General features: G+C 48.2%; 2 protein-coding genes across 3 annotated transcripts in view; one reads left to right on the top strand and one right to left on the bottom strand.

Moving 5' to 3' along the window:
- CRTAC1 (cartilage acidic protein 1) overlaps positions 1–15,659 on the top strand; it is a 164,782-nt gene extending 149,123 nt beyond the window's left edge. Inside the window, exon 15 of one of the 2 annotated variants that reach the window (XM_054435846.1) lies at positions 14,688–15,659. In XM_054435846.1, the coding sequence (XP_054291821.1) occupies positions 14,688–14,854 (167 nt within the window). In that variant the 3' untranslated portion in view covers positions 14,855–15,659. Of the gene's footprint in view, positions 1–458; positions 1,132–14,687 lie in introns of those variants that run through there. The other variant, XM_054435847.1, reaches the window with a different exon arrangement.
- On the bottom strand, positions 9,845–14,696 carry LOC129006297 (uncharacterized). Its single transcript, XM_054435849.2, has one exon. The coding sequence runs from the start codon at positions 11,193–11,195 to the stop codon at positions 10,422–10,424; it is 774 nt and encodes a 257-aa protein (XP_054291824.1). The 5' UTR covers positions 11,196–14,696; the 3' UTR covers positions 9,845–10,421.
- Positions 15,660–24,879: the final 9,220 nt, after the last annotated feature.

Raw genomic sequence — 24,879 nt, 5'->3', positions numbered from 1 at the left:
GTGAGTGGGGCCCCAGCCATAGTCCAGTAGCAAAGGGATGTTGCTTTCCATTGGGGAGCTCTGGGTAGGCCCCAGATCAAGGTCCCCAGCCCCTTCCTTCTCCTGGCTGGATAGAGTCTCCTTTGACCCACATTGGGTCTCCAGGGAAGACAATGACAGAGGCTTGGAGAAGCCCCATCACTTCTACCATCACCTGAAGGGCCAGGGGATGCTGTTTCCTGGCCTGAGGCTATCATTCTTCTTACCTTTCCTAAAACAACTGTTCCTACCTTGAGGTCAGCCCGTATTTTCATAGCTGGGATATAAACTAACTCCTACTACTCATCTTTGGCCGAATTTCTAAACTGGTAATTTCTTCTTCCCAAACTCCTTCCTCTACCCCCACCCCGTCCCCACCCTGTCCCCAACCCCTTTCTCTTTTTCCCATTTTCTATCTCCCTGCCCCATCGTTTTTGCAGCTCAAGTGGCCTTTTTAGGTGGGTATTCTTCCGCCGCCTTTAGAATCTCTGAGCCTCTCTCTCGGGCCTCATATCTTTCTCTAGGCCTTGGACTTTGCCTTCAGTTATATGCACTTTAAATCCCATCAATAAAGAAAAAACAAAACAAAACTAACAGCCTTTGTGGAAAACTAAATCTCTCTCCTGCTGCCTGTCTCTCTCTCCACGCCCAGTAGATTCTGCTGTGTGCTCCCTCTGAATGGACAACAGGGGTGGCCATTTTTGGAAAGGGAAGGTTGGGCGATACTGACACAACCTTAGTTGTTTGTAAAGCCTTTCTTTGCATGTTTTCTGAGAAAACAGAAAAGAAAGTCTCCCCAGTACCCCATCCAGTCTCCCTCACTCCTTCAGAAGAATCAAGATAGTCTTGTATCCTCCAGTGTCTCGTGAGCTCATTATTTTGCCCTTAACAAAGATGGCTCCCAGGTGGTTGCTTGCTGGTTGATCCGATAATGTACCATGTGCCTGCTGGTTTGGCCTGTGCTGTTTCTGCTTTTTGCCCCTGACTTCCTGTGCTAGAGAAAGCCTTATTGGTGTTGGTGGTGGTGATGGGAGGGAAAAGGGTGGTCCTTTGGGACACTTGATAAAAATGTTACCATTTGAACTTGCTAAGCCTTCCAGCCTCTTTTCTGAAGAAATTATGCCAATAAACTCTCTACTAGATGTTAGTGCCAATCTGATGATAAAAAGGGTCTGGGGAAAGTAGAACTGATTGGAATGCTGAATTAGGAGCAGCCCTTCCACCAAGAGATGCTTTGAAAGCAGATCATAACACAAAGCAGGTATCACCCTCAGGCACCAGCAGTGGTTTGGTTGTGTACAACAATGTTCACATTTGGGGGACCAGGGTTTGGGCCAAGTGAAGGATGTGTGATGAGTGAGGGGCAGAAATGGAGTGTGTACTCTAGGCCTTTTACCTGCAAGAAGTCATTTCTCCATGCTGGGCCTCAGTTTCCCTAATGTAGATGACAAGAGAGTTGGGCTGGTATATCTCTAAGGGCCTTTCCTTTCTAAGACTCCTCAATGTCTGGCTGGACATGGGCCTGGCTCATCTCAGGTTACTCTGATTTCTAGAAAGAACCTTGCTCCTTGGTCTCTGCAATCTGCTTGGAAAATAGAATGCTCTTGTAGCCAGAACACCCTTTGGGAATGATGTAATGCCATAGAATATGCTCACGACCAGCCTCAGTAGTGAAGGCTTGTTATAAAACGTAGATCTATTCTTCATGGGGAAAAAAAGTCATCCCAGGATATAATAAAATTACACTTCAGAATGCAGCAACCCTTTTAAAAACACATTTAACAAAACAAACAAAAAAAAAAACCCTGCCATTTTCTGATATCATAGTAATACTCCTAATAAATCACAAAATATGAATTCCTTGTAGCTAGTGCTGTTTTTACACTCAGAACAGAAGCGTAAATGAAAAGTTTTTAAATGAAAACAGCTACAATTTCCCTGAAAAACAGACACCAACTTAAAAATCATTCCACTTCTAGAAAGCCCATTCCTGTGTATTGACATAGAATTAAAGATCTGAAAGGGCTCCAGAGATGAGGCTCAGAGAGCTGAAGTGTTCAAGGTCACTGTGCCCAAGGTCATGGAGCCCACTTCTCCCCAGGCCAGGGCTGGAGCCCTTTCCCACCACACCATCTTGTCAAAGGGGTAACAGGCAGCTCTGTCACTGTTCAGACTATTCCCTAGTCCTTCTGGAAGCTGCTGCCTTTTAAAAAATGAACAAAGTGGATCTAAGATAGTGAGATAAGTAAAACCCAAAACCCACGGAGGAATGGTTCCAAATGCGGTGGTAAATGACAAGATAACCGTGCCCATTGACTGTCCATACACAACAGCACAAGAAATAAGGGACAAGACAACTACAGAGACAGCCTGCCAAGGACATCAGGAGGTTCAGGGTGACAGCAGACTTCAGATGATGCCTTGTAAGTGATAATCATGAATGCCTTCACAATGAGTTTTATATAACAGGGTATATCTGTGTCATGTGACCCTGTTGGGTGAGTGGGGTCCAGTGATTTGCAAAGAGGAGTTGTAAGTTCCCACAGCTGATAGGAGAACGACTGCAGCACTCAGACTCCAGGATAAGGCTTCCATTTGATTCATTCATGAGTTCAACAAATACTGACTGAGCACCTACAATGTGCCAAATATTTGGTTAGGCTCTAGGCATACAATGGTAAGTGAAGGTAACAATGGTAAGTAAAAGTAATATTTGTTGATCCCCTACTACCACGTGCAGGTACTGAGCTAGGCTCTAGGCATACAATGGTAAGTGAAAGTAATATTTATTGATCCCCTACTATGTGCCCGGTACTGAGCTAGGTTCTAGGCATACAATGGTAAGTGAAAGCAATATTTGTTGAGCCCCTACTATGTGCCTGGTACTGAGCTAGGCTCTAGGCATACAATGGTAAGTGAAAGTAATATTTGTTGATCCCCTACTACGTGCAGGTACTGAGCTAGGCTCTAGGCATACAATGGTAAGTGAAAGTAATATTTGTTGAGCACCTATTATGTGCCAGGTACTGAGCTAGGCTCTAGGTATATAATGGTAAGTGAAGGTAACGTGGTTGCCACCCCTACGCTGCCTTCCCTCCAGCCAGATAGAGGAGCCAAGTGCATGGGATGGGAGTGGGACACCAAGGGGCTTTCTAAAAAGTTCAGCTGAATTCTCAGGTTGCTATATCAGAAAGCAAGCTCTCTGCATTCATTCATTTACATATTCATTCAGCAAGCATTTATTGAGAATATCCTGTATGACAAGCACTAGGTTCCTCCCATGAGGAATGTGATAGGGACCCTCTAACGAGGTGGACAAGTCCCCTGCCCCCAAGATGCTTGTGTTACAAGAGATACAAGGCTGAAAGATACAGAGGACGGGTGGATAGTGAACTCACTCAACATTACCTACCACCCCACCAAAAAAAAAAACAGAGCCTCCTCATTGAGCTAGCAGTACAGGCTTTTTGAGCAGGCGCCTCAAATTCAATGCATCTACTGGTCTGTGCTATACCAGCCACAGATTTGTGGGTGCAAAGCCACCCCCAAGCTACCCAGGCTCAGCATTCCCATTCCCCTCTTTCTTCTAATCCCTTTCTCTGAGACCCATGGGAGCCCAAACCGTTCCGTCCCCTCCTGCGCACAGATAAGTCTGTCTTTTCTCTGTCCCTTAGCCCCACCCAGGCTCCTGACATCTTTGTTGGCTTATGCTACACTTTAATTTGTAACAAAAATAGCAAATGCCTTTAGGGGCAGTCAAGTAATGAAATGGACCCAGAAGGGATTATGCAAATGGAGGAGCTGGTGCCCCACCTGCCTGCACCAGGCAGCCACAACTCACTCCAGCAGGAAGGTGGGCCAGTGCTGCCACAACTCCCCATTTTTCAAGAAAAAAGAAATAATAAGAATAATACCATTTTTATTCTGCTCAAGAATACTCCCTCTTCACAGGCATGTACCCCTTAAAATGACAATAATAGCTTACATTTAGTGGGCTTGGCGTGTCTGGGTTGAATCTAAACTCTTCACAACAATCAACTCGTTTGATCCTCATAATAATCTCAAGAGGAAGGTACTGTAATTATCCCAGGTTTACAGATAAGCTAAATGGTTTGTGCAGGGTCATACAGCCTGGACAGATGAAGGCAGGACTGGATCCCAGGAGTCTGGCTGTCAGCTGGCACTCTCAACTACCACTCCCTTCTTCATCTGGGATGGTGAATTGGTTTAAGCAAAAGCCACAGTCGCTCATGCTGCCCAGGATCAAGAGCAGGATTTGGAGGGGAAAAACGGAGCCCCAGTGATCTGAAATAGTCCTCCCCACGGTCACGTTCAAGTCTGCAAGAAGAGGTGGCAGTGCTTGCTCATGTTGAGAGTCCCCTCCCCAGGCGGACTCAGCCAACATTCACTGAGGCAGAATGGTAAAACATCCACCAGGCCTCTTCAAGCATCTACACGGTTGCCAACCCTACTCTGGGAAGGTGCCATTCTGAGGGCCAGGAGTTTGATTATGTGTCACTCTGGCTGCTATGGCCCCCTCCCAGGGTCTGGGCATCACACCCAGACCAGTGCCACTGGACCTCGGCCCAAGCAGGAACTCCGCTCCAGACTCCAAGGGCCCCGTGGAGACAGGAGGATGAGCGCTTCATTTCTGCAGGGAGCCAGCCAAGTTCTTCCAACAGATTCCAGGCTGAACCTCCACCCAGACTTCCAGCCCAGAAGGCAAATCAAGCCCCTCCCTGCCTCCCTGTGCCCAGAGCCAGCCTTCTCTGAGGCCAGAACCCCAGCCACAGGGGCCAGGAACCTGCCAGGAGTTGCTGTTGTGTCTCTGTAGCAACAGGCACATCCTGGAAGGAAGGCAAGAGAACATGGGCTGGTTAACACCACAGATGACGCCAGCCTCTCCCACGGTGGCTTGTCCTCTAAGGAACTACTGTTGACAGTGAAGTGGTCAAAAAACAGGCCACCAGAGGGAAAATGAGACGCAAAAGAGAAGAAAAGCAGCCTCCAGGAAAGCAGCTAACATTTATGCAATGCCTGCCATATGCCAAGAACTTTACATCCATGTCTCCATGAATCCTCACACCCGTCCCAGAATATAAATGTTATTAGTCTATTTTATTACCAGAGAAACTGAGGCTCAGAAACAGTAAATTACGCAAAGTCACATAGCTAGCTAAAGTGGCAAGAGCTGTAATTCAACCTCATGACTAGCTCCAAAGCCTGGGTTCTTAAGCCTTATGCTGTGCAATCTCTACGTAACTGACACTGGGGAAGTTATTTAACCAGTCGTTCATGTGATGTACAGTGACTGAACGCCTACTGTGTGCTGGGTGTTGTTCTAGTGGCTTGGGATATACATCTGTGAACAACATTCGCAAAGATCCCCGCCCTAGCAAGACGTGGCAGGCACTAAACAATACCCAGAATAAGGAAAGTCTGTAGCATGTTGGAGCATGATACGTGCTATGGAGGGCTGGAGAAGAGTAACATCAAGGCCATCTGGGAGGGCCAGGATAGAGGCGGAATGCCATTTTAAATAGCGGCGGGGGCAGGGGGGCTCCTTGAGAAAGAGGCATTGAACAAAGACTTAAAGTAGGTAAGGTGTCTTTGAACCTCAGTTTTCCCATCTGCAAGATGGGGATAATACCTCACAGAGTTATTATGTTAGACTTGACATGGTGTCTGGCACATAGAAAGCCCCCAACAAATTAGAGATACTATTATTAAGTAGCCATGTTCAGGATGGAGCCCCAGGCCCATTCAGTGCCAAAGCTCCTGTGCTTCCCAGTGCACCCTGCTGCCACCCAGGACACCTGTGGTGGGAGAGATGGGGAGGATGGGGCCATCTCTGGGGAACTGACAGATTCACCAGTAAAAGATGGCAAATGGCCATAAGGGGCAGAGCCAACCTTTCTGGAGCCTGGGCTGTGCTGTGTTCAGCTGAATTCTCACGCGGTGCCATTCCCAGAGAGAATAGTCATAAAACAAGGTGAATTGAGCTAGGCGGGCATGGCATGGACTGGGCCATACAGAGCAGAGGTCACCAGGAGCTAGTGAGCTGGCCTGGGAATTTGGCCCTCAACAATCACAGAATCCTAGAGCTTTAAATCCAGGAACACCTGAGAAGTCATCTAGTCCTGTTCCCTCCTTTTCAGACATGGAAACCAAGGCCCAAAAAGGAGCTGCAACTTTTCCAAGGCATCTGCGCCCCCGTCTGGTCCTTTTCGCTGCCTGGTCTGCCGGCTGCTCCTCAAAAGAGCTCAGCTCCAGGCTGCTCCCAGCACCCTTCTCCAGAAAGCTCCAGGTATTCCAGAAGCCCAAGTGTATGAATAAGATCAGGAATAAGACAGGCAGGGCTTATCCTTCCCGCTTTGCTGACATGGAAACTGAGTCAGGATACGTGCCCATCAAGTAACAGAAGAACCACACTTGGACCTTAGAACTCAGCTGGGATTAAATACAGATCGGAATGGAGGTCCTGAGTGCAGAGAGGAGCCTGCTCAGCTGAGAGGAGGGAGGCAGGGTCAGGAGAAGGGTGCGGCAGATGGAGAATCTGTATCACCCATTCCCAGAACGTCCCGCCCAGAACCTCATGCCCTCTGCCTGCCTGCCAGCAGCAAAGCAGTCTGGGGCCAGAATAATTCCCCTAAAGGTAGCTGGTTCTCCTTCTTCATGGCCAGCCCCAGAGCAGCCAGGAAGGATCTCATCCCCTAGAGTCATTTAATGCACCCTCCCCACAAACCTAAGGACTAACTTCCCTCCCTCCACCCCAGACCTGGCTGTAGAGCTCCTGGAATAGGAGAAAAGCACATCCTTGTTCCCCAACTGCTTATGGAGACCATGGCAGAAGGACAAGTTTAGGCTAAAGGAAGGAAAGTGAGCCAAACATACACCCTCTCTGCAGTTCAGATCCCTAGACTCAAGGTTTAGAGCCCTTGAAGGCTGACACAGAGGAGAGAGAGGGAGAAGGAAGCCTGGGGCTGCCCTCGGGGCACCCAGTCATTGGAAAGTCTCAGTGCCTCCTCCCACTGCAGAAGGTGTCTCACATGTGCCAAAATGCCATGTTCGTTCTTAGAGCTGTGCACAAATCCCATGGCCCTCCCCTCTCCCTTCCTTTCACCTGTCCTTAAAATTTTCCCTTCACACTGAAACTCTGGGATCAAATAGACTTGAAATCCAGACCCTCCACCCAGGCATTCGGAAGTGGCCTTAAGAAGTTATTTCATCTCTGAGCCTCAGTTTCTTCATCCACAAAATGGAAGCAGTGATAAAATCCTCGTAGAGTTGTTGTGAGGCCTCATCGAGCCTATAAGGTACTTGGCTGCAGTGCCTGACTGATGAAATGCAGATGTTGTCATAAAATCTGTACCAGGACCTTTAACCTCCTGGTTTCACTTCCAGCAATGCCTGACTTTACAACAATCCATAAGCCATTAACTGGGGCAATATTAGACCTATAAGGATTCTTCCCAACAAGACACATCCATCACTCAGAGTTACAAATGCGGAGTTCATCTGGGGACTGGGATAACACAGCATCTTCCCTTTGAAGAGCTCCAGCCCTATATTTAGATCTGCACTGGGGAGCCCAGGGGCGATCGGTACCCATCCATTCACCTGCCTCTCCAGGGTCTGCGAGCATCCATCTCAAGCAAGGCAGGCCTCTCGCTCATCTCTGATCTATCAGTCATCTCTCTACACCCATCTTCTCTGTATCCATCCACTTATCCAGCCAGCCAGCCATCCAGCCAGTGATTCACTCACAGTAATTCACTCTCTAGGGCATGAGGCCCAGATCTCTCAGGCAAAGAATTCAGCACCAGAAGGATTTTCCCCACCTCAAAATGGTGTTTGGGGAGTGTCAGACAGGGCCAACTGGGGTGGGACGCACGCTTCCTCCCGTCCTCTCCCAGAATAGGTAGAGGTCATGAGCACAGCCACAATGTCACAGCCAGGGCAACATCACTGAGAGCTGCTGCCCAGCTCAGGGGGTAGCCTGGGGTCACTGCATCCACCCTTTAACTGAGTTATAAGGTGACCACTTGCAGGTGAATTGTATCCTTCAGTGACCACTGCCTGTCTGCATGGTTCTGAGCTGCTTTTCAGTGGCGCATTGCCCTAGGGGTCTGCAGATGACACATCTGTATAGGCTTGCCTTTTCCTGCCAGCCTGAGATGGGCAGCATCTTCCATTCATCTGGCCAGGGCCAGGCCCTGGGACAAGCACTCAGGACAGGGTGAGGTGGGGTGGGGGTGGGGAGTGAGTAAGACAGGCTCCCTGCCCTTGAGAAGTGTACTGATTAATTGTGGGCAGCAGGGAAAAGGACCCTCGCCATCTCTGAGGTCTTGTAAGCTGTGTGTAAGCTTGTGTGTAACATTGCCCCCTTTTTGGGGCCTCACTCAGCACTGTTCTCGGGTGATAGCTGGTTCCCAATCACTTTTCCATTACAGAAATCGATAACTTGAATTACTCCAAAATAACTAGTACCTTCATGCCCCTGCAAAGCTAATTTTTCTGGGGATGCATTTGCCCACGAGTTTCTCTCTGGTCTGGAATCTGTCTTCTATCTTTATGAGTCAATCCAGGTAGAACAGTCTCTCTTCTGCCACGTCTCACTCTTGTGACAGAGTGAGAGTGGGATTTGCAGTCAGAGACATGTTCAAGTCTTTGCTCTGACACTTACTAGCCCTTGTCAAGCTACCTAACCACCTAGAATGTCAGTCTCCTCATCTGTAAAATAAGATTTCAACACCCCAGTTTCAAGAATTAAATGGAACAATAATGTACATGAATGTTCCTGGCATTTATTAGGGAATCAGTGAACCCTTGGATAAATACCTGTTTATTCTATGCCAGAATCTGAAGCCTGCTATAAATCTGTATCATGAGGCCATCGTATAATAAGGTCCTAGTATCACTTCTGCAATAACAATAATATCTTACATTGGAGAAACAGATGATTATTTATAAATATACACATTCTCATAAAGACAAAGCTGAGACTCAGGAAAGTTAAGTGAATTGCTGGGGGTGGGAAGGGGGGCAGCTGGCACAGCCCTCTGACTCTCTTCACACTTTCACACTTCCTCCATTGTCCCTGATTCAAAACCCAACACAGCTCCAGGATCCTGCACGCAAAGTTCTGCTGTCCAGCAGATGCTCAAATGACAGGCCCTTTGAACATCCTCTTGGAGGAAGAGTTGTGAGCTTGGTGCAGGCTGTCCTCGGCACTGCCAGGAGAATAAATCCTCCTAGAAGTCTCCCGAGAAGGGTCACGCGGAAACCTCCGAAGGCTGGGCTCTGAAAGGAAGGAAAGAAACCGACATTACCAAGCATCTCTTTCATGCCAAGCACATTCATGGCCAGTTTCTCACTGACTTCTCAAAACCAATTCTTCTTAACCTTTTTAGGGGGTTGCATACCCCTTTGAGAATCTGCTGAAAGCTGTAGATGCTCTCCTCAGATAACAGCACATAACATGCACATGAATGCAGTCGGGTCGAGGTTAAGAACTCCTGGTGTGAACCTGGGCTGTTTTCAGATTTTCTTAGGCATCAGGGACCTTCCCTTTTAGAGGCCCCACCCACAGCAGAGCAGACATTACATTTTCTCTCTCTCTCTCTCTCTCTCTCTCTCACACACACACACACACACACACACACACACACACGTAACATAGAGTTGCAGTTGTCTGTTTGGCATATGTGTTACATTTCCAGATATTTAACAAAACATTAATTTCAAGTCTGTCCTTTCTTTTCCTATTTTGTAGCCAACAGGCTTTTTTGGTGAATTTTATTGAAATATATCACCAGTACAGACAAATACATAGCTCCTAAGTATATAGCTCAGTGAATTCTCATGAAGTGAGCACCTCTGTGTAACTGGCACTCTGGTCAAGAAACAGAACATCCTGAGCTCCCAGAAGCCCCCCAGGTCCCCATCCATTCGCTACCCTCGACCCAGGGTAATCTTGATCCTGACTCCCAATCAAAGGCTAGTTTGGCCTGTCTTTCAGTTTCGTATAAGGGGAATCACATGGTGCATACTCATTTTTGTGTCTGGCTGCTTCTGTGGAACCATAAACTTCTTATTCAGGTCTCAGGCATTTTCAGAGGTGAATTAAAGGCTTATAGGCTATAGGTACTGTCAAAATCAGGGATTCTCAGCCTTACCTTCACATTAGAATCACCAGGGAAACTCTTTAAAATCCTGATGCCCAAGCTGTCCCCCAAAACAATTAAATCAGAATCTCTGAGGATAGGTTCAGGCACTGGTGATTTTTCATGCTCCCAGGTGACATCCATTGCCACCAAGGTTGAACACCTCGGGTCTAAACAACTCTGTGAGATATTAGTCTCGCTATTTTACAACTGGGGAAGCTGAGGCTCCAAGAGTCTTCATATGTTAATGTCATGAAGCCAGAGCTCAAATTCAGATCTGATGTGGAGTGGTGTTTGCCTTGCCTTATCCCTGGGTGAATAGTAAAGCCCAAACCAGGTGGTAATGATGCCTCCTGCCTGGGCCCCTCTCACTGTGAGTCCTTCTAGAGGTGTGGAGAGGGATGTGGAGTTTCCCAGGCTCGACAGCCCAGGGGCTGGCCCTAGGGAGAAAGTCACTGGACTCCACCTTTGCCCCACACCTCTGGAAGCCATAGAAAAGTCCCTGCGGGTGGCAGTGGCTGCCAGCTGGGGAGCCATGGGGGACGTGTCACAACATCCATAGTTCTTTCTGCCTCCACCTTTGATTCCCCGAGTGCAGTGCATAATCCTGCCACTCAGTGGCACCTCGAGCTTCTGTAAACCCTGTGGTTTCACACACACTCCGCCTGTGGCCAAAGGAAGGAAGCCAGACAGCAGGGTGCTGGCGCAGGGAGAGAAGCATGTGCAGCAGGAGCTTCCTGAGGCATGCCTGACTGGCTGGGGCCTCACTTGGGACCTGGGGGACAGTCTGGCTGAGGCTGGAGCTGCTCCTGGGTCTTGACGGGGCCTGTCCCTGGCTGGCAAGGTGGTTGCAGGGACATGGCTACAGCCAGACCCCGGAGAGACAGGCCACTGCCTGTAAGTAAGCCGGCAGAGAGAAACCACACCTCCCCAGGCCCACAGTGAGTCAGGTCCCCCACTACCCTTCACCGGGCTGCCTCTGGGTCCCGCATGCCTGTGAGCACAGCCCATGCACACTCCCGTGATGCCCTGGAAGTGGAGGTGCCAGCCAGGCCTCAAAACCCAGGCATAGCTCCAAGTCCTTCCCTGGGAATCTGCCTGATCCTAATCCCAGGACGGCTGAGGCCCTCAAGGGGCTAAGCGGCCTCTGAGGCTGGATCTGTCTTCTTCCTTGCAGTTTGGAGTCAGATTGCTTAGATTCAAAGCCAAGATCTGCAACTTCCCAGTTACTTAACTTCCATGAGCCTCAGTTTCCCCATATGTAAAATGGGAAATAAGAATCCATGCCATGGAGGGTTGCTGTGAGAATCGAATGACTATGTATAGAGTCTTAGCCTAGTGCCTGGCACATAGGAAGTGCTAAGTAAACGTCAGCTACTATTACTATTATGATTACCGTTTGAAAATGGAAGGGTTGAATGCCTCTCAGTCAGATAAGCACCCGGATTTGGTTTTACCCATTTAGTAAATCCTCACCCCCTCCCCAGGACCTCTTCTCTAGAAGAGCTGAGTTTGGGTTCAAATCTGGCCTCGGGGTAGAACAAACTTCCTATCCCAAAACAGAATGAACCTGCCCTCATATTAGAAAACACCCTCACTTGTGGCAACCCACACACGGCCCAGGTTCCAGCAGAGGGAGTGAGTATAGGCTGCACACAGCTCAGGCAAGCACCAAGCTGCCCTTAGCGGCAGTGAGAACAAACATGAGAACCACCCAGAGGGGACTACCCAGCCCCCACCCAAGAGGCTGGAGCCGTTGTCCCCACAGTCTGATGAGCCCCTCTCTGGGAACAGGACTGAGTGTGTGACCCCAGTCTCCCTGCAGCCTCAGGCAGCTTCCCATCTGGGTGCCATCCCTGTGGTAACAGAGTGGGCACTGAGTCAGGAGACCTGGGTTCCAAGCTTGGGCCCTGTTATCATCAACAAACTGTGTGGCCTGGGGCAAGTCACCCACCCTCTCTGGACCTCTGTGACAGGATTCAAGTGATCTTTAAATCCCCTCCCAGCTGTAACATATGGTTTTAGCAAAGTATCTGGCACACAGTAGGTGCTCAGTAAATTATAAAATTTAAGACACAACTCTGCTAGGTTCCAACATCCAGCTACTTTCTCCATACTTGATCTTGGCCAAAAGGCCGAGAAGTGATCATCCAGCTACTTTCTCATCTTCAGTACTGAGTGACCTGTGTGATCCAACTCCCAACAGGACCCAACCCAGGGGAAGAGCTCAAGAAATGAGGATTTATTGATATCATTAATTGATTACTTTTGGCCTGGCTTTCAGTCCAACCTGTTCCCCCCTCCAAGGCTACAAGTGCCCCAAAGATTCCAGATTAGAGGTGCTGAGGTGTCTGCCTCCCCAGTAGACTACAAGCTCCAAGAAGACAGAGTTCATCCTGCTCCCCATATCAGGTCCAGTTCAGGCAGCCGAGTATCCCCTCATGTGGTCCTGGGGCATAGAACTGACCCTCCATCGTCATGGGGCAGTGAAAGCATCACAGAGCTTCATGCTGGGCAAGTTCTTTTATTGGAAAAAGAAAAAATAAAAGGCCATAGCACTGCCTATGCCCAGCCCTCCCATGGGAGATGCACAGGTCAGACACAATGCCCAGCCCCACAGGGGCCCAGGGAGGGCATAGGCCGTGGCCAGGGGCTGCGGTGGAGCCCACTGAACTGCAGCTCTCCAGGGGGATCCCTGGACCAGGACTCACTTGGGCCGAGGACTTCCTGAGGCTGCAAGGACTAAGCTGACTCTCTCTGCTCTCTGGGTAGGCCCTTGTTTCCCACATGCTGCTCCCATGTCTGGTAGAAAAGCAGGCCTCTCTTTGATTCCAGAGGGCTACCTCCAGTGGCTGGTCTTGCACATCCACTTCTAACACCTCCCGCCAACTGAGATAGGCAGCCCCCTTCATTTCATCTTTGGGACACCAGCCCCAGGGGCTGCTCCCATCCCGCCTGTCCCTCCAGGCCTCAGAAGCCGGGCATCATTGGCTGGACATCTCCTTTCCTTGCAAGGAGGGAGTTTGCCTTTCCCCTGCAGGCTGCTGGCACCTTTGAAGGTCCATGGAAACCTCACCTACAAAGCCTTAAAGAGCCCCAGCCCCTGGGCAGGCTGAACACACAGTGTCTGTAGCCCCGTTGTCTTGTCATGGGGAGCTGAGAGGGGGCACCAAAGGCCACCAAAGTTTGGCTCTTCTTTCCTAGAACCCCGGTTTCTCTTCCACTAGAACATATGCAGTAGAGTATGTTCCCTGGTAGCCCTAGGGGAGGGGCAAGGGGCTTTTGGACATTTACTTACAGGGGTCCAGGCTGGACCCACACAGGGAAGAAGTCACAGACCCTCAGGTAGCGAAGACAGCAGGATGCAGAGAAGCAGTCGTTGGCCTAGCAGCCAAGGGGAACACACAAACACACTCACACACACATGCACTCACCTGCATACACACACACTCATACAATGAACACTCATACACACATGCTTGCACTCACACTCACAGAAATGCACATTTGTGCACACGTGTGCACACATGTACTCATACACACACAGGTGTGCTTACAAATGCATCCACATTCATACACTTGTGCACTGGTGCACACACATGTGCTCACACACAGGCATGCTAACACACGCAGACTCACACATTTATGCACACTGCACTTACACACATGTGCACTCACACATACATTCACATGTGCATACACGCAGGTTCTAATCTCAGGAAACTGGCTCTAGTTCAGGAGATTCAGGCCCCGCATGGCTACGTCTCTTCACAGAGTTTCTCCAGATCCCCATATTACCTCCCAGAGCCCCAGGCTGTGTGCCCCCCAACCAGCACCTGGCAGCCTGCAAAGTCTCAAAGTTGGATGCTTCTGGCAAGGCCGAGCTGGCCTCTAGCTCTGGCTACAGGACACGAAAGCCATAGGTCTAGAAGAGGTCAGGAGTGGGCTGAACAGCTCCCAACCACGGCACCCGTCTCCCCACACCTTGAATTTGGTGGAGGCAGGATCATAGACAGGCCGGGGCCCTGCAGGGGCATGAGAAGGAACAGATACTGGGAGACAGCCACGGGACGCAGGGCCCAAGGGAGAGAGTCCTGGTGGATATGGGTTTGGGATGAGGGGTCATGCAGTGTAGGAGTCCTCTATGTGGCAGGCCTGGGCCCCCCTCACAGGGTTGGGAGAGGGGCTGTGGAAGAGAGGGGCCGCCTAGGTCTAGGTTGTATTCTCCCCACCCCGGCCTTCCTAGGAAGATCTGTCTCTGTGTGGCCCAGACCAGGCCCATTGGGAAGGAAAAACCCCCAGGTCAGGAAACGGACTGATCCAGCCGGGGGTGAGGGACAGGGGGCATAGGTTGATGGCCCACAGGAAATATGAGGCCCGTCACCCTCCCTCCCACCCCGGGCAGCAGGGTGAGCCCAAAGAATGACTCAGAAGCGGGTGCTCTGGTAGCGCAGCCGCCGCAGGTCTGCGAGGCCCTCACTCCGGCCATACACCTCCCTACAGGGACTCTCGGCCAGTCACCGGGCCCCCGCCCCACCACCCCCACCGCTGCTGCTGCCACTGCCGCTGCTGCTGCCACTGCTGGAGCTGCCACTGCTGCACCGGTCCTCGTAGATGGAGATCTCAATCTGGAGTCGGCGGTTAAGGAGAGCTGCGAGCCCAGCTGCTGAGCAGGGGTCGGACATGAACCAGTGGATGGATTCCAGCAGGGGAGTGGGAAAGTGGGCTTGTGCTGCTGCCTAGACAGTAGGGATGTAGAGGCTTGGGAGCTAGACCCTCCCCAAGCCCAACCATGAACATTACTTAGCTAACAATTAGGTAGACTCGTAAGGCCGGGCCCTGTGCTGGGCACATAGCTGTGATCACAGCAGACAGGGTCGCTGCCCTGATGGCGCTTACATTCCAGTGGGTCTAATGACCATATCTTAGGACACAGATGTGCCCAGGGAGGTGGTGTTACTGCACAGGAAGTACGAGGACTTTAGTGTCCTGAGTTCAAATCCTGACTCAGGCACTCACAAAGCTATGTGACCTTACAGCAGTCACTTAACTTGTTAGCCATCCATTATCGCATCTGCAAAATGGGGATTAAGAATAGAATCTTGGGGTTAGTGTGGAGATTAGATTAAATGTATGTAAGACGCTTAGCACAAAACCTGGCACATAGTAAAGGCTCAATGAAAACAAGTGCCTCTCACTGGGCTTTGTCAACACGTGATTCCGGGTGTTTGTGGTTTTTTGACTCTGTTTCCCCTCAGTTTTCCAGTCAACCTTATTTTTTAGCAATTCTACTCGTGTTGCTGCTGCCTGGGGGGAAGGATTTGTGCACACCCAGATCACACTATTCCAAGTGGAGGTGGAGTCAGCAGAACCACGCCCCACCCCCTGTCCAGCCTCTCACCAGGACTGAGACCTTGGGGGAGTCACATCATCCTAGACCTCATGTCTCTCATCTGCGAAAGAAGGACAATGGGACCTGCCACGGGAGATTCCATGAGGACTGCATGAGACTGTGGACCTGTCAATGAATGTGGTGATTTGCATATTCCTGGAGGGGTCTTTGTAGTTAAGGGTGAGCCTGGGCACAATTCCTGGCTCCCACATTCACCAGCTGCACGACTCTGAGCAGGTTGCTGGGAATAATCAGAGCAACCCACCTGGTAAGATTGTTATGAGAAGTACATGAATTCATATTTTCAAAGCACTTCACATGATAGCTGGCATATTCTAAGCACTGATTACATGCAGCCCAACAAGTGCAAATCCTGAAATTCACAAAGCCTCCAATAACTTAGCGTGGTGGAGGAGGGCTGAGGACCACTGATGTGGGGAATCCTGGGAAAACCTGAGTGGAGGCCCCTAAAGTGGCCTCGTTTCCTGGCAGCCTCACCAGGATCTCTACTGGTTAGCAGTCCTGTGCCCTCACACATGCCCAGAAGGATACAACCCTCATCCCACGCTCCACGGGGTCTGTGAGTAGGAGGCCTCGAGGTGCAAAGATCTTCTCATTCTGCTCCTGGATGTAGCGGGAAATCTTCTTAAGAACCTGCAAAAAGAGGAGCCAGACAAGGATGAGCGTGCCGCAGGGCAGCCCTGAGGGAAGGGATGCACGGTGGGGCGGGAGGGGCCACCTTCTCGTAGTGGGTCTCCATGCAGAGGAAGATGAAGTAGGCCGTGGCGCAGGCCAGGCAGCCCTCAAGATAGGAGCTGCCCCCAATCTTCTCAGCCTCTGCATAAAAGCCGTTGAGGGTCTTCACAGTCTCTTCAAAGAGCTGCCGCTCGATCTGGAGAAGGGACAGAGCCAGGCTGTGGTTAGCCTCCCTGGAGTGTGCACAGTCATAGGTAGGGCTGGGAGTGACAATGGTGGGGCCATGTAGATGGGGAAGATGACATTGGCACACAGGCAAGACCAAAGAGGCTGCAGGCAGAGCAGAAAGAGCACTGGCCTGGGAGTCAGGAGACTGGGGGGCCAATCCAGACTTGGCCATCAACTAACTGGCTGCGTGACCTTGAACTAGCAGCTTAACCATCTAGACTTCAGTTTCCTCATCTATAAAATGGGAATAAGAATGGCTGCTTGTCCTCCCTTGGAAACAGGAAACTCCCATGATATCCTAGATGTTTTCTGCAGAAGATCAGAACAAGTATTCTGGTGACTTTGACACGTCCCATCTTGTTGGTTGTGAGAGAGCTCAGAACTAGATTCATAGGGGCTCTCCATGTTTGGATGGGACTGCATGAGACTGCTTCAGTGAGACCTCAGGGGCATCTCTCCAGGAAGGGGCATTTCCTTCTAGCTCAGAGGTCACCCACAACACCACCGCCCTGTGTGTCTGGACACCTGAGAAGCTGTCCTGCCCGTATCCATAATAGGAATAGCTGATATGTATTAAGCACCTTCTATGTGCCAGGAAATGCACTCTTTCATTTAACCCTCATAATAATTCTATCAGAAAAGTACTACTGCCATGCCCATTTTACAGATGAGGACTGCTCTGTGGTCCTAAGACCACGCGGACCACGAACTGCTCTGTGGTTCCAGCTGCCACCGTCTCTGGCCCCTTCACTGGCCTCCCTGCCCCTGCTCCTGCCCTAACTTCCTGTTAAAGTCAGATTATGTCACAGCCGTGATCAAGAGCTCCCACAGTCTTCCCATCTCTCTGCAAGTTAAATCCAAGAAGTCCTTACAATGCCCGCTAGGCCCTCTACGGCCCAACCCTGCCACCCCTGGCCCGTCTCCTCCTCTCCTCCTCACTCAGTACCCCTGCTTCTTGAAATTTCCTCAGGCCCTTTGTGTCTGTCTCCTTAGCTGCCACACTGCCCTGCAGGCTGCCATGACACCCTTAACACCCTTGGATCTCACCTTATTCAACAGCCTCCCCCTGTGCCCAGGATCATTCACCTCTCCCCAGCACACCCAACCCCCCTGACATCCTCCCCTTATTCTTCTAGTATTTGTTACCTCCTGAGCGAGGTATATTTACAGTTGACCCTGGAACAACATGGGTCTGAACTGTGTGAGTCCATGTATATGTGAATTTTCTTCTGCCTCTGCCACCCCTGAGACAGCAAGATCAACGTGTCCTGTTCATCCTCTTCCTCCGCCTACCCAAAATGAAGATGATGAGGATGAAGACCTTTATGATGATCCACTTCCACTCAATGAGTAGTAAATATATTTTCTTCTCCTTACGATTTTCTTAACATTTTCTTTTCTCTAGCTTACTTTATTATAAGAATACAGTATATAATATACATAACATGCAAACTGTGTGTTAATAAACTGTTTGTATTATCAGAAGGCTCCCAGTCAACAGTAGGCTACTAGTAGTTAAGTTTTTAGAAAGTCAAAGGTTATATCCAGATTTTTGACTGTGCAGGGGATGGGCACCCCAACCCTGTGTTGTGCAAGGGTCAACTGTATTTGCTTGCTTTTTTATTTTCTACACCATCTAATAGAAAATAAATGCCATGATTTTACTCCTATATCTCTAGAGACTAATACATACTCAATAAATACTTAGTGACTGCTAAGTGAACTTGTCCAAGGTTACAGCTCTGACCCCAGTCTGTGCTCTTCACTGTGTAACACCAGACAGCCGGGAAGGTTACATTCCAAACTCAGCAGGTGTCAAAGTGTCAAAATAGTAGCCCTATTTTTCACATTCTTCACAGTACCTTCTTCCCCATTCATGCAGCAGGACCAGAACTGCTCATCACACAGTTTAGGGACCTCCCTGCCTCTCTAGGACAAAACCTCTGTCCAAGAATAGTTAGAAGCTTAGGAGTTCCCACTACACAGACCTGGGGAGAACTCAGAGAAAATCCTATGAAAATCCTGCCCATCTAGTCCATGCCACAAGCCCTGCTGCTCCACCCTGGGGGTCACCCCACCCTAAAGGACAAGCATGCTAAGATGAGAAAGAGACCCACATTCTCTCCGAAAGCTGGCTCAGGGTCATATCAGTACAGACCATCCCTGCCCCCACTTCCCAAACCCATTCAGATCTGCCTGGGCTGCTGAATGAAAGCTCAGGATCTGCCTTCTGGCTTCCCCAGTCCCAGGCCCACTCTAGGGCAGCCTAGGATGAAAACTGAGGACACCCCTGGAGCAGAAGCAAAACTCAGCAGCTGATGCCTCACAGCAGCCTGAGGTCCATGAGTCACCCAACTAGCTGAGTCTAGAGGCAGAGGCTGTAGGCAGAGCCCTTGGCTGACTGCCTTTTATGCCACCCAGCAGACTGTGGGATGGTGCATCCGGCTCTCCCCTTTGCCTGAGGCAAGGAGAAGGGAAAAGCAGCCTGCAGCTCTTCCTTTAAGTCTCTAAGCTTTCCCTGCAAGACTGTGATCATGAAGGCATCTAGTTTGATCTGTACCCACAAAAGATGCAATTGTGTCAGCAAGAAAATAAGAGTCCTGTGAAAAAGTAGAGAGGCAGGGCATTTAAGCCTGTCTGGTACTTACTAACTCCCGTAAGTCACTTCTTTCTGGCCCTCAGTTTCCTCTGCTAAATGAGAGGGATGGACTAGTGTGGAGCTTCTCAAAATTTCATGCATATCTGAATAACCCAAGGAATAGATTAAACCCTAGATTCAGATTCAGCAGATCCAGGGAGGGACCCGAGATTCTGCATTTCTATCAAGCTCCCAGGTAATGTTGATGTTGTTGATCCACAGGTCACAGTTTTAGTAACAAGGACTTAATGGTTCTCAGCTCCAGCTGCACACTGAAATTATCTGAGCAGCCTTTAAACTCTATGATGCCCAAGTCTCCCCCACCAGGAGATTCTGAGTCAGTGGTCTGGGAAGGGGGAGGATAGGTCAGAGCAGCAAAGATCACCACTGCCCTGCCCTACCCAAGCTGATGGCCTGCAAGGTTCCTTTTTCAAAGTTCCCAGGTGCCTCTAAGGTGTAGCCAAGGATGAGAAGCAGCACTGTTTCTGAAGAAGACCAGCTGAACAAGACTAGCAACTCCAAGTGTAATCTATGAACTACTTGATTCTGATTCACCTGGGAATTCCTCATTAAAAATTAAGGCTTAAGACTTACTTAGTATTTGGGCTGGGCATGGTGGCTCACACCTGTAATCCCAGCACTTTGGGAGGCCGAGGAGGGCGGATCACTTGAGCCCAGGAGTTTGAGACCAGCCTGGGCAACATGGCAAAACCCCATCTCTACTAAAATTATAATAAATTAGCCAGGAATAGTGGCATGAACCTGTAACCCCAGCTACCTGGGAGGCCGAGGCAGGAAGATCACCTTAGCTGGGAGACAGAGGCTGCAGGGAGCTGTGATCACACTACTGCACTCCATCCTGGATTTCCATCAAGGGGAAAAAAAAAAAGACCTAGTATTTGATAGCACAACAGGGTGACTATAGTCAATAATAATTTAATTGTACATTTTAAAATAACTAAAAGAGTATAACTGGCTTGTTTGTAACACGTAAGATAAATGTCTGAAGTAATGGATGCCCCATTTACCCTGATGTGATTATTACACATGGCATGCCTGTATCAAAATATGTCATGTACCCCTGCTAGGTACCCACAAAATTATAAATAAATAAATAAATACTAAAGTTTAAACAATCATGATTAAAATTCATTTTAAAATTAAGATTTAAAACTATGCTGATTCCAGAGCCCCACCCCTAGAGAGTCTAATGTAGTTGGTTTGGGCTGCAGTCTGAGCATCAGGATTTTTTAAGCTCCCCAGGAACCTCTACTGTACAGCCAAGGTTGAGAACAGCTGCTAATAAATGGAGACTCCTGAGCCACAGTCCAACAACTGAATCAGCACTGCTGGACAACACCTGTATCATCCAGTAGGACTCAGGAATTTCCATTTGTTTAATAAGCTCTCTATATCATTTTTAGGCAACTGAAACTTGAGAGCTGCCAGACCAGAAAATCCCTGAGATCCCTTCAGCTCTAACTTTCTATGAGGAGACAGTAAGACAATATTAAGAATCATCCTTTTAATTTTTTAAAATTCATCCTTTTGAAGTGGCCGAACAGGTTTTGTGTCCTATGATATTATGTGTCATAGGATCCTGGATAAAATACATTCCAATAAGAACCTCAGTTCCATCACAGCCCTGGGTTCCAAGTGCAGAAAAAGACATCCTTACCCGGCTGTCCAGCTCTGGGGGGAATTTGGTCTGGAACTGACAGATGGTTCCATCGCTGTAGTCTCTCTGGATAAAGACCTTGGTGGCCAGTGAGGCACTTCGCCGGAGCTCCTGCAGATTGTGGACCTGAGGAGACGTGTGGGCGGCATGTGCTGAGAGTGACCATCCATCTCGGCGTATTCCAAATGCAGGAGTTTCCCAGAATGCGGGTCTTCCAGCACTAACACCAGGAAAGTTCCCAGCATGCAGAGACAAGCTGGGCACACTACAGATGCTCCAGGAGGCCAAGGGAGGCAGGGCTGTGGGGTCTACCCAAGAAGCTGACCTGAGCTATCCCAGAAAGATCTTTTAAAAGCCTAAAGCAAGGCTGGGCGCAGTGGCTCGTGCCTGTAATCCCAGCACTTTGGGAGGCTGAGGTGGGAGGATTGCTGGAGTCCAGGAGTTAAAGGCTGCAGTAAGCTGTGATTGCACCACTGCACTCCAGCCTGGGTGACAGAGCAAGACCCTGACTCTAAAAAATTTTTTAAGAAGCCTAAAGCAGGGCCAAAGTTGAGTCTCTCTCTCTCTCTCTCTCTCTCTCTCTCTCTCTCTCTCTCTGTCTCTCATGCACACACACACACACACACAGAAGAACCTTTCATACTTTCATTCATTCACCAAGTACCAAGCATTCACTTGTGCGACCCTGTGCCTGGGGAACCCAGCACTGAACAAGACCAGTGCTCCAGTCCTGCCAAGTGGAGCTCACAACAGAGTTGCAGGCAGGGAGCATGTGGGACAGAGGAATACCTGATGTACTCCTGAACTCAGAGACTGGGGTCCAGGCCAAGTTTTATGGCCCCGGCCAGAGAGCACCCCAGATGCTTTTCACATCCAGCACTTCTCACCACAGGAAACAAAGGGCCCATGAATGTCCAAACTTCCCCAGAGAACAGTGTAGATGAAATGGACAGAGGCCAGAAATGGAAGAAATAGCCTTCCCTGGCAGGAAGGAGAGGGGAGATATCTGTCCCTTGTGCACATCTGTGGACTTCACATTGACACAGACTCTAGTGTTTGAGGGGAATGGGCTCAATTCCACAGAACAAGCCCACTTTTTCCATCTCTCCAGCCTCAATCACCCACATTCAAGACAAGCATCCCACTGGTTGAAATATGCCCAACACTGAGACCACGTGGAGACCAAGCCCCAAAGGCAGAGTGAACAACAGCCAGTTCATCCCATGTAATTAAGCTGGATCCATTCAGTCACTCAGCTCTCATTTATTGAGTCTCTCCTAGCGCCAAGCTCTGGGGGTGCTGAGCAAAAGAGTCTGTGAGCTCCAGGGAGGAAGACAAGTAAATATATAATGAATTAGACAGTGACAAATGCCACAGAGAAGTAACATCTTACCCAGAAATGCTCACTCAGAAAAGGCCTCCTGAAGCCTGTGTTGAGTCATAAAGGAAGGCCAGGGGTTACCAGTAGTAGGGGACAGGCAGGGAGTGTGGAGAGGGAGGAAAAGGCAACCCAGGCAAAAAGAGAAGCTTGCGCAAAGTGACAAAGATAGAGCACATGGTCTACTAGAGGCAGATTTCAGCAAGACTGGAGGTGTTTTGCAGATTAGATAAGAAACAGTGGGAGATGAGACTGTAGAGGAGGCAAGGGTCAGATCACAAGGAGCAGGAAAGATTCCTGCTGAAGGGGAGGATTTAAGAGGAAATATACTTAAACTTGCTTAAACACTGGGGAGAGACTGTGTTAAAGATCAGTTGGTTATAGGTATATTGCTTTATTTCTGGGTTCTGTGTTCTGTTCCATTGGTCTATGTGTCTATTTTTGTACCAGTAACCCATACAAAACCTGCTGTTTTGGTTATTGTAGCCTCGTAGTATAATTTAACGTCAGGCAATGTAATACCTCTGGATTTGTTCTTTGCATAGGATTGCTTTGGCTATTCAGGTTCTCTTTTGGTTCCATATAAACTTTAGCATTGTTTTTTCTTTTTTTTAGCATTGTTTTTTCTAATTCTGTGAAAAGTGATGTTGCTAATTTGATAGGGATTGTGTTAAATCTGTAGATTGCTTCGGGCCTCATGGTCATTTTAATGATGTTGATTCTTCCAATCCTTTAGCATGGGATGTCTTTCCATTTGTTTGTGTTATCTACAATTTCTTTCATCAGTGTTTTGTAGTTCTCCTCACAGAGATCTTTCATTTCCTTGGCTAAATGTGTGTGTGTGTACGTGTGTGTGTGTGTGTGTGTGTGTGTGTGTGTGTGTGTGTCTGGCTATTGTAAATGGGATGGGGAAAGGACTCCCTATTCAATGAATGGTGCTGGGAAAACTGGCTGACCATGTGCAGAAGAATAAACTGGACCCCTGTTTCTCACCATATACAAAAATTAATTCAACATGGATTAAAGACTGAAATTTAAGACCTGAAACTGTAAAAATTCTAGACAAAAACCTAGGAAAAACTCTTCTGGATATTGGCCTAGGCAAATAATTTATGATGAAGTCCCCAAAAGCAAATGGAACAAAAACAAAAATAGACAAATGGGACTTAATTAAACTAAAAAGTTTCTTCACAGCAAAAGAAATAATCAACAAAGTACACAGACAACCTACAGAAAGGGAGAAAATATTTGCAAATGATGCCTTTGACAGAAGACTAATATCCAAAATCTATGAGGAACTCAAACAACTCAACAAGAAAAAAAACAAACAACCCCATTAAAAACTGGGCAAAGGACATGAACAGACATTTCTGAAAAGAAGAAATACATGCTGCCAATAAACACATGAAAAATGATCAACATCAATAAGCATCAGAGAAATGCAAATTAAAACCACAGTGAGATATCATGCTACACCAATCAGAATGGCTATTATTAAAAAAACAACAGATGCTGGCATAGATGCAGAGAACAGGGAACACTTATACTCTGTGGGTGGAAATGTAAATTAGTTCAACCTCTATGGAAAACAGTATGAAGATTTCTTAAATAACTAAAAAGAGAACTACCATTCAACCCAGCAATCCCACTACAGGGCATCCTCCCAAAGGAAAATAAATCATTATGTTAAAAAGACACCTGTACTCATATGTTCATCACAGCACTATTCACAATAGCAAAGTCATAGAACCAACTTCAGAGTGTCGACCATCAACACTTGACTGGATAAAGAAAATGTGGTATATATACACCATGGAATACTACACAGCCATACAAAATAATAAAGTCATATCTTTTGCAGCAACATGAGTGGAGCTGGAGGCCATTATCCTTAGTGAACTAACTTAGAAACAGAAAATCAAATACCACAAAACACACTTTCTCACTTATAAGTCTAAGCTAAACAATGGGTACACATGGATATGAAGATGAAAATAATAGACACTGGGGATTCCAAAAGAGGAAAGGGGGTGAGGGTTAAAAAATTACCCATCAGGTACAATGTTCACTACTTGGGTGATGGGTACACTAGAAGCCCAATCACCACCAATATGCAATATACCCATGTAACAAACATGCGCATGTACTCCCTGAATCTAAAATAAAATAAAATTTAAAAACAAACAAAAATCTTGGGAAATAATAAATAACTAGGAAAGGTTATCAACAAAGTAGAAGGAGCAGATAATTGGTAGATCAAGGTCCTGAAAAGGTGGGAATCCAAAAACACTATATGTGACTTTCCTAAATCCAGGTGGACCTTGCTGTATGTACAATATGTGATCTCAAAGTATTGTGACTGGATTAAATAATGTATAAGCCCTCCTCTAGGCTTATATGAATTGATTCCTCTAATCAAGGTTTTCATTGAGGAAATCCCCTTGATATCTACTAGGAACCTACGATAACTCAGAGAAATAAGGAATGCTTTGGTAATATAAATAAGTTAATTGTTAACGTGTCTGCTCTGGTTAAGGTTTTATAATGTTGTATTTTGAAGAGTAAAGAACAAGTCTATGGCCTTCCTCTGCCCCTCTAAAACCAACTTACAAAAGTCAGTCAATCCTGAGGACGGACTCCCCTACCCCTAGAAGGCTCATTCTAGCAGTTTTGTGGGAAGTGGAC

The sequence above is a fragment of the Pongo pygmaeus genome, chromosome 8 (genome assembly GCF_028885625.2).
Source record: "Pongo pygmaeus isolate AG05252 chromosome 8, NHGRI_mPonPyg2-v2.0_pri, whole genome shotgun sequence".
In the NCBI taxonomy this organism is placed as follows: Eukaryota; Metazoa; Chordata; class Mammalia; order Primates; family Hominidae; genus Pongo; species Pongo pygmaeus.
Note: the sequence above shows the minus strand (reverse complement) of the source record. Positions and strands in the feature narration are given on the sequence as shown.